A 9,933-nucleotide genomic window follows, 5' to 3' on the forward strand; every position below is an offset into this window, starting at 1 on the left:
TTAGGCTGTAGACGGGCGGGCGCCTGCCGGTGTCGGGGCTGGGTTTGCGCATGCGTGGCAGATCAGTCCAGTGCGCCTGCGCGACAGCATCGAGCGCTGTGCTGGCCTCGGCGGCGGCAGTCCGCGCCATGGAGCCGCCGCACGAGCCCGCACCCCTCGCGCCCCCCGCACCCGCCGCGCGGCCCCTCGTCCGCCCAGATGAGACCGGCGAGGTCGACACCTCCAGGTCTGTGCCACCTTCAAAATATCAAGTGAATGAAGTTTGCCTGCAAAATGTTTAAGATTCTCTACTTATTAGGATATGATATGATGACGTCGGGGTTGTTGAAAATGTGGTCAATGTACATGATGTGATTTATCAATAAACAACAAAGAACTTGTAATCAATATCTAAATTATATAGGAATAGTATAATAAGCCAAAAACATTTAGTAAATCTTGTTTTAAGATAGACACAAGATATAGCTAAAACATTCCAGAATAGACACAGAGTTAACAAGCAGTTGCTTAAGGAAATAATAAATTTAAAAACCCAATTATCTATAATTTTCGCTTATACGTTATCAGGGGATTTCCCCACTCTTCAGTTGTGACCTATATCTAACCAACTTGACCCTGACCTACAAAGCTCGCTCGATCAGAAAATTTTAGCATTACGTTGATTCTATGGGCGTTGTTATGTCAGCATCTCAATGTTAGCGGCGCTCGTTTGCACACTTCTCTTATAAAAAAGACATAGATTTTTGAATGTTAAGAATGATCTGTAATTTTTTTAATTAAAGGAATTCTTAACTAAACCAGTATACGTAAATCGCACTAATTGTCACCCTTAGTTTAACATTATGTGTGCAGCAGTAAGCATTGGATAAAATAATGATTATCGCAAATATTACTGTGCGAGGGTACAATGGTACGGTCATTTTTCAAGATCAGTCTCTATTGATTTCTCGCCAGGAAAATACTGCGAATACATTTGCAAAATATTTTATATATGGAAATGTTTATTTGTAATGAAATTAAAACATAAATATTACATAGATTATTATTTTTAGGAAGTTAAGTAACATATTAACGTAATAAAAATATAAGTAGGAATATTTTTTTCTTACGTTTATTTCCCATGTTCGTCAACAAGCACAATTTATTCTCTTATATTTTTCCTTAGTAGAATTAACATTGTAATCCTCAAAGATTTTTCGATCCTTCATTTTGCGAGGTCTGTTTTCCTGTTGGTAACATCGCCTGTATTGATTTGTCGATGTTTGTGTTGTAACACAGAGCGGGGTCACACGCTTCCGAACGCTTTACTTCTTGCTAATGTTTTTACAAAGTAAAGAAGTATCTTATTTATTAGGAACTTAGGATTATTGCAAAAGTTTTTATAACGTTTTCTATGAAACTCTTGTTGAGGATGGTAATATTACTTATGAAATTATTTGCAAACAACAGTGATCAGTGATGATTGTTGTTTAGATACTACTTTATTAGTATTAAAATAAAACACAATTTGGACAGGTACCCAGCACCGAAGGATGCTACGAACAAGGTGCGAGGGCGCAGCGACTTGTTGGAGTTGATGTGCGGCCCCGGCGCCGTCGACCCTGAACTCCTCACCGTCAAGACATTCTATTTCTTCTTCTACTCTGCATTCGGCTCCCTCTTCCCCTTGATGGGCGTCTACTTCAAGCAGATGGGCATGAACGCCGGCCAATGCGGCTTGCTCATCGGGACTCGGCCTTTCGTTGAATTCCTGTCAGCTCCTTTTTGGGGAGGACTAGCGGATCGATGGCAAAAGGGGCGCACACTTCTCCTCGCTTCTCTTGGCGCTTGGATAATCTTCACGCTGCCGCTGAGCTGGGTGCAGCCGAGCGCTGTGGCCTGCGTCCACCCTGTCAACAAGACTGACTACCGTCTCGACACCCCTAGCTATGATGACGAGTGGACGAAGAACGAGTTTCGTTCCTTCCATAGGTCGGCCGCGGCAGCTCACGTTGGCTCTCCGTTACCGGTAGATGATGCTATCGACTATGATCCGAATACTAACGGTAATTGGGTGACTCCTCTACATTCATTTATCGTGTACAGTACGCCAGATATCCAGAAGACCTTCTTTTTACTTCTCTTGCTGGTGGTTATTGGAGAGTTCTTTAGCGCACCTGCGATTACTCTTGCTGATTCTGCTGTTATCACCTTGTTGGGGGAGGACGCAGATAGGTGAGTTTCATTTCGCTTTTGAGTCTTCCTTTTCATACCAAACCTCTTAACCTAATACATTTTGTTACGCTATAGATACGGCCACCAGCGTATGTTCGGCTCGCTGGGCTGGGGTCTGGCGATGTTCTTTGTGGGCATCGCGCTGGACCACAGCACGGCGTTTAGCAAGCACCCCTGCGGCGGCCCGCAGCGCTACGAAAAGAACTATACCATCTGCTTCGCCACATTCTCTGTTCTCATGGGCGCTGCCCTCATCACCGCAACACAGGTCTGGTCTTTTGCTAACTAATCGGTCATATTGATCAACTATGAGTTGATCCACGCACGTGACTTTTTGGTTTATTTTCGGTGGTGTTTGAGAGTAATATCTCGAACTCGATGATACAGGTGAAGTTCAAGTACGAGGAGCTGCCGCCAGAGCCGATGGTAACCGCCGCCCCGCAGTCTCCCACCCGCGAGGAGAAGCTGCAGCAGCAGCTCGCGGAACAGCTTCAGCTGCCGGGACTCGATACTAGCGCCCCCGCGCGCCCACAGCCCCCACTCGAACAGGCTAAGGTATACCAAACACTAATGTACCTTGTCCCCTTACAGGTCAAGTTAAAACAATTGATCGAAGAAACTTCTATCAGCTTAATTTTAAATTTTCTCTTGGCTTTAAAGGTAAAAGAAGTAAAGCTAATTCGGTCGCCGATTTATAAAACTCACTTTGTACAACTTTGTCCAACAGCGGAATAAATTAAATCTCACCTTGAACAATCGATACTTGAAAAACTTGTTCACCTTTTGTTCTTAAAATAACTTCAGCTTTGTTAAGAAAGCCCCTCAATTCAATTGGGAACAGAAGGGGATAACCATATTTGCAGTTCAGATTAACTATTGAGATGACGATTGATGGAAAGCCACATAAGACAGAGATACATATTAATCCACACTTAGTGTGTGAGCAGGACAGTAATATGTTGGTGGGTTCGTGTGCAGGTTTTCGCTCAGACTACACGCGAGATGCCGGAGTGGGTGACGGTGCTGCGCCAGTTCCAGAACGTGAAGGCCGCTTCCTTCTTACTGGTTGCTTGGTTCATGGGCTTCGGCATCGGACTCATCTTTACATTCCTCTTCTGGCATCTGCAGGTCTTCTATCTTGTTTATCTTATTTGGGTAAAAATTTGATTGATTTGAAAACACATTGATCAGATTTATTTTACTTATAGGACAAAGGAGGTTCGCCCACGCTGTTCGGCGTCGCCTCCGTCATCAACCACATCTCTGAGATCTTCGCATACTTCTTCAGCTTTAAACTGATCACTCAAATGGGACACGTTAAGGTATTTTACTGACAAGTTTTAACTACTGCTATATGCTTCGCAATTTTAACTTTGTCGTTTCCCAGGTGCTGTGCTTGGGTTTGGCGGGCAACGTGCTCCGGTTCCTATACATAGCGTGGCTGCCGGACCCATGGTGGGTGCTGCCTTTCGAGTTCGTGCAAGGCGTGACTCACGCAGCGGTGTGGGCGGCCTGCTGCTCATATATTGCGCACGGCGCACCGCCGCGCCTGCGCTCCTCCGCCCAGGGAGTGCTGCAAGGCCTGCACCACGGCCTCGGCCGCGGCTGCGGCGCCGTGCTTGGCGGCATCGCGGTCACACGATGGGGCACTACCAGGACTTTTGCAGGTACACCGGGAGAGAATCATTTCATAGTTGATTTCACACTTTCAGTCGCTATTTCTAATTCTTTTTTGCTTCTTGAAGCTGGTCTCTTTGAGTAACAGTTGCCGCTATTGATCTGCGATTCTAATTATCGAAATTAGCTTTGCTATGGATTGCGACCTCTTCGGTAGTAGCTCTTTGATATTATATATCAGGCTACGGGTTGTTGTGCGGAGTGGCGCTGGCGGCATTCGCTTTCGTGAACTTCCGCGACGGCGGAGAGGCTGCTGGCGGCGCGGGCGGAGGCGGCGCGGCGGAGGAGGAGGCACGCGCGCTGGCGGAGGCTGGCGTGCTGGCGCCGCACGGCGTGCCCTCCAACCCGCTGCCACGCGCACTCTCCTCCACGCGCCTCGCAGACCTCGCCAACCATGACTCTTATGGTGCTACACAGGTAAACCTTCAGAATACAAATATTTGCTACAATTTTTTTGTTAATATAGTATCGTTTTATTCGTATTTTTGTTGCAGAGCTACGCGGGCGCGGATAGCCTGAGCGTGCCGGGTGCCCCGCCCCCTCGTCCCTCCAACCCCTTCCTGGCGGAGCAGGCTGCCCCCGCTCCTGGCCCCGCATACAGATAAGCGCCCCACCTCCCTCCACATCCCCCCGGGCAACCAACTAACCTCAAACCCAAATTACAAGCACAATGTTGCTTTACTCTTAAGTCCATGTTAACCAAATATATTCCTTTTAAATATATAAAAAATACAAAACAAATTATATGTATGTGGTAGTGGAAACACAATTGTTATTCTGAGATGTTATTGTTGCTTTTGTTGGATATTTCATGTTGATCCTATCGTCCTGTATTTACTAGATGTTAAAGTTTCGTCGATGAATACTTGTGCTGTTGTAAATACGCTTTACAAACGCTATTGAATTCTGCTGACGACAGATTAGTTTATGAAATACGTTGTGTAACACGCACTCAGTGAAAATAGCCGTAGTTCACGACTAACCTTTCCCCAAAAATATTATTTTCATTGTAAATAACCAAACCACGTCCTACAATGAAAGTAGGATTTCATTGTACATATTATTGACACCAAATAAACTAGACCGGTAGACCGTTGTCAATTTTAAGGTTAACTATTTTGTGAAGTTTAAATTTTTGTAAAATAGCAGTAAAATAGATAACAAAATAAATGCCGTGTCACTTTATTTTTAAACAATTGAAATTATTACAATTAAATATTTGAGTAATAACTCCAGTTGTGAGAATCAGTGCTCATTGTTGAGTTGTCAAAGTTCGTCGGCAGTTTATTCACTATCGCTACTTCAATGTAATTATAAATTATATTTTTATGATGTATGTATGTGAGCTAACAGTATCATATCATAGTGTGATGTGTAGATGTATTAAGATGGAGTGAAGCGCCTATCTGATGTCTTAAATATGGAGAATTCTAAACGCTCTCGTGACTATGCTAAGGTTTATGTCCAACGGTATGATAAAACTCTGATTGTATTTGTTATTAGAGAATTATTTAATAAATGTGTAAATGTGAAAAAGAACAAAAAAAAGAAAAAACTGCACTAACTAGTATTGGCTGAAAATAAACAAAAAAAAAATTGTGAATACATGTAATGTGTTAATACTTTAAGAGTTAACGTCACTCAATTCCTCAGCTCAATTGAGTGTTGAGTTTACTTTGAGCACGTCACGTTACAAACACGTCACACAAAATCGGCGCATTGCTCTATCTAATGATTCTATATTTTTGTTGACTATGTAGTGAATATTCTAAATAATAGCTATATATGTATACATAGGTTTGTTGTGAGATACGTTCGCGGCGAAGCACAGTTATATATTTTTGCACGGCGTCCGCGCGCCTGAGCGCCGGCTCTCAACTTCTGATGTATTAAAATCAATGTTGAACTATTCAATTTGGCTGTTTTATTTATGCAACCCTAGTAGTTACCTAAAGTGTCGGTGGCCCAGTCGTTCAAGCACTTGCCTTGTAACCTACAGTCTTGGGTTCGAATCCCGCCATCAATATGATTTTCGACTTCTGGAATTTTCATATGTACATAATTACCTGACGTTCTTACGGTGAAGGAAAACGTCGTAATGCCTGCACATAGCGAACAAATTCAAAGATATATGTGTGAAGTAAAACAACCCTCAATTGGCCAGCGTGGTTGACTATGGCCCAATCACCCCTAACTTAGAGTAGGCTCCGAGCCCATCGGTGGAGACGTATAGTGAGCTGGTGATGATGATGATGAGTATTTACCTAAGAGCGCACGTACATCTTTGACTAAACTATCACGACTTTTTAGTCGCGCTTTGATTCCTTCGAGCTCTATGGTGGGCACACTATTCGATTTCTTTGTGCAACTTATCAGTTGAATAGGCTTCGAAACAATCGACAGTCGCACAACAGTAGTGTTATAGTTTAGTCAAAGATGTGATCCCGCTCTTATACGCTTTACAATGCGAATGAAATACTAGTTTTTTAGGTACAGGTCAATGGTTGGTGACAATAACGACAGTTAATTAAAAAAGTATCTTTATTATTTTTTTAATTTTCGTTATAGCTTATTGGCAGTTAAACATTCTTATAAACTAAATTCCTTAATTAAACAGCTTTATTTAAATTTACATTTTCATAGTGTAAACGTAACAGAATGACAGAAAATAAACATCTCGTATACAAAAACATAATTAACAACACAGTCTTAACATTACAGTTTAGTTACATTTAACTCAATTCGTATTTAAGAAATTACCACAGAACTAAATTAGTTATTTCGTACATATTCAAATTTGAAATTAAATGAGCATTGGAACACGATATAACTTTAAAAACACTTTAATTTACAAATAAATTTTACATGTATGCAAAAGTGTGCAAAGTTATAGTCGATGTCGACAATCTAATCTTCAAAATATAAACTAAAAAAATAATATCGATGGTACAGAGTATACAATATCAAAATGTTCCTATTTTTATAACCTAAAAAATAGTTACCATATCTTTTCATTATGAATGAGTCAAACATCGCTCTTACTCATTGTATTATGATTTTATGCATAACTAAGATATTTTTGTACAGGTTTTTTCGAAAGTGAGAACTTATGAGTCCATCAACAACATGATTTATATCATAACAAGTCGTCCATTCTTGTACGCCGCTCGCAGAGGTCGCCTCTCGCTGTCCAAACTTGTGCTGACGCTGAAAGATAACAGCTGTTACTACAAGACATTGCACTTATCCTCGCGTTTATTACATCTATTTAATGCCATACATAAATCACAAGGTAATAGACAATATGTACAGTCGGTACATCCATCTATGCTTCACCTTAAAATCGACATTCGCTTGAATGTTTTGTACACATTTTGTCGGGGCGGAATAATAACCAATAGGTCGCAGCTTTTAACTTTTGCGTACCTAACTACGCAATCGGTTAATAGTGAAAATAGGGTGACTTTGTCTCCTTGCAAGGAACAAGCCAATTTTTCTAATGCCTAATACCTGCGAGGTATTTTATTGTCCCGTCAATCGTGCAACAGCTGTTTTAGCATAGCGTGTGTGGCGGTTGAAGCATTAGCGGTGTTACCTATGATTTTGGTCGTCAATTTGCGGGGGTTGTGTCCGTGCGGCCAATATGAGGGCCACAGCGGCTGCGGCGGGCTGTATTACCAGGAACACAGCTAATGCGGACACAGCCACGTATCCGTTCCGCGGCGCGTCCTCCTCTGCTTCCTGCAAAACACACATAAAGCAATTTATTTGCGACTTAATCAACTATGCTGACCTAGTATAAGTTCGCATTTCTTTGAATTTCTTCACAGATATGTGCAATTTGCATAACGAAGTTTTCCTCTATTGTAACAACGTCGCATATTGCACTTATTATAAATATGAAATTCAATAATCTGAATGATCCGTGGAGATCGAAGCGAGAGTGAAGTGCAGTGTTATATACCTTGATAATAGTGTTGAGTTTTTGCGGTAGAGGGTGCCACTGCGCCAGGTCTTGCAGCAGCGGCGCTAAATGCTCGCGTAGGCGCATCGCGTGGCGCAGATCATCCGCCTGTGCTGAGTGCGCCCAGCCCGCTAGCCGCACACCTGTCCACCAGCCCCACGCCGTCTGGGCGCTCACCATCATCACCATCACGCAGCCATACTGACAACATACATCACTAATAGTTAATATCTGACATCTCGCTAAGAGCGGGCGTACACCTTTGAACCGAAATATCGCACAACGAAGTTTGGGGTTGTCAATTGCTGCATTTTAACCCTTAGTGCGCAGTGAAAATCAATTACAGATTGAAAATTCATCAGAATAAATTACCCTTTTTACCCTGTTTAGTATACTAACCATAACAAGTAACAGTCTTCTAGCACGACGTGAATACAATGCCGCAAGTGCTAGATGTGCCAGCAGGAATAGGACAATGCTCGCGGCAAGCAGCAATGCAGCAGCGGCGCGGTACTCGTGCGGTAACAACTCTCGAAGAGGCACGTACGTACTCGGGTCCCACTTCAAACGTGCTGCCGTCGCGAAACCCGCGCCCGCGTACATCTATAACATCGTAACATTTCCAATCGTCACCCCGCTGTGACCCCCCGTGAGAATAAAAAGTTTTATCCGTCCCAATATTACCAATAAGGCGACGGATGAAACTGTTATGAAATAAAATCAGTTCCAACCGTCCCCTCTTCGCAAAAACTGGGATGGACGAAACATTTTATTCTCATCTATCTCCATGTGAGGACTGAGCGGGGTGACGGTTGGGAATAATCCTTCTACCGCAACTGCCATTGGGATTGAACTCCCAATAACTGCTGCAAGAATAGCCAACCAGAACTGTGAAATACCATGACTTTGAAGACAGGCTTCCAGTGGAAGTGATCCCGCATCTTGTCTGATGAGTGTGCTTGCTGGATACCAGATTTTAGTCCTCTACTACTTCCCACTCTGTTATTATTGGTATATTGAATTAAGTGAATTTGGGGTTAGACCCTTTCATCCAATACAAATAGGAGAAAGGAGGAGGAGGATGTCGATAAATGGAGGTAAATTCGCTATTTCGTGGTAGCCTCCTAATGCTATTAAAATTTTTTATGTGTTTCGATAGTAATAGACTGCAGTCAACGCCAACGGCATCTGTAATTTTACAGCTGTTTATGTACGAATGTCGATTACTTGATATTAATGGATCCGCTATTTAATAATAATACAGTAATTAAAGAGTTTATGATTTTTGTTAAGTAATTACTCCCATTTTTGTATCAGTTTACATGATATTAAGGCATAATTAAGCTATTCGGTCTCTTGTACTGCAAGCATTATGATAAGATAAAATAGAAATAGATTACGAAGCAGAATTTGCCAAATAAAAGATAATATTAATTTAGGTCACGTCAGAATTTTAAGACAAGACGAACAGACAACGACGACAGTGTAGTACAAATGTAATTTTTGTTTGATGAAATGATTTTATGAAACAAACTAAGAAACTAACGAATAGATTTTTGTAACCAAATAATATCTTTAACATAATTTTAATTGACTTAAAAAAGGAGGAGGCAATTCGTCTGTGTTTTATTCGAATTTTTAATAGGACTGATATGAGAAACGATATCGTTGTATTGAATGATATCTACTAACTTCATGCAGACTTCTATATAAGACATCACTCAACACATGATTCATCGTTACCAAAACAACAATCATCAAATTGTTTAGTTGATAAAAATACCTTATAATAAACATTTAAAAATAAATAATTTAAAATATTACAGATCTTTACCATTAATATGAGATTGAGTTGCAAAAAAATGGTGGGAAGGGCTCGGCCACAGCACGCCATAGTCAAGTCAATGCACTTTATCCTATAACGTTCAAATCAAGAACAATATTACTGTCACTTCACACCATTAATTACCACCACTATACACTTAAGAATTATTACCACTACTTCACACCACACCTTATTACCGTCACTTCACACTACCGTCATGCCTGATCATGCCGAGAATTTAACCAATCAAAGC

General features: G+C 41.6%; 2 protein-coding genes across 2 annotated transcripts; one reads left to right on the top strand and one right to left on the bottom strand.

Moving 5' to 3' along the window:
- On the top strand, positions 1–5,769 carry LOC106103973 (major facilitator superfamily domain-containing protein 6-A). The gene is made up of 9 exons (XM_013283893.1): positions 1–226; positions 1,516–2,214; positions 2,290–2,482; positions 2,602–2,769; positions 3,193–3,342; positions 3,423–3,536; positions 3,602–3,881; positions 4,073–4,308; positions 4,386–5,769. Exons 1-9 carry the CDS (start codon positions 51–53, stop codon positions 4,494–4,496), a joined length of 2,127 nt encoding a protein of 708 aa, XP_013139347.1. The 5' UTR covers positions 1–50; the 3' UTR covers positions 4,497–5,769.
- Positions 5,770–6,478: 709 nt separating this feature from the next.
- LOC106103980 lies at positions 6,479–9,892 on the bottom strand. The gene is made up of 5 exons (XM_013283904.1): positions 9,690–9,892; positions 8,255–8,458; positions 7,856–8,056; positions 7,487–7,632; positions 6,479–7,098 (listed from the first exon to the last, which is right to left on the bottom strand). Exons 1-5 carry the CDS (start codon positions 9,747–9,749, stop codon positions 7,023–7,025), a joined length of 687 nt encoding a protein of 228 aa, XP_013139358.1. The 5' UTR covers positions 9,750–9,892; the 3' UTR covers positions 6,479–7,022.
- Positions 9,893–9,933: the final 41 nt, after the last annotated feature.

Source organism: Papilio polytes, unplaced genomic scaffold (assembly GCF_000836215.1).
Source record: "Papilio polytes unplaced genomic scaffold, Ppol_1.0 DF823692.1, whole genome shotgun sequence".
NCBI lineage: Eukaryota > Metazoa > Arthropoda > Insecta > Lepidoptera > Papilionidae > Papilio > Papilio polytes.

Coding starts and splice junctions, on each gene's coding strand:
- LOC106103980 (XM_013283904.1), bottom strand. CDS start 9,749: ATGGCGTGCTGTGGCCGAGCCCTTCCCACCATTTTTTTGCAACTCAAT. Junction 8,057..8,254: donor GAAGACTGTTACTTGTTATG/GTTAGTATACTA, acceptor GTATGTTGTCAG/TATGGCTGCGTGATGGTGAT. Junction 7,633..7,855: donor AACTCAACACTATTATCAAG/GTATATAACACT, acceptor TGTGTTTTGCAG/GAAGCAGAGGAGGACGCGCC.
- LOC106103973 (XM_013283893.1), top strand. CDS start 51: ATGCGTGGCAGATCAGTCCAGTGCGCCTGCGCGACAGCATCGAGCGCT. Junction 2,483..2,601: donor CCCTCATCACCGCAACACAG/GTCTGGTCTTTT, acceptor TCGATGATACAG/GTGAAGTTCAAGTACGAGGA. Junction 2,770..3,192: donor CCCCACTCGAACAGGCTAAG/GTATACCAAACA, acceptor GTTCGTGTGCAG/GTTTTCGCTCAGACTACACG.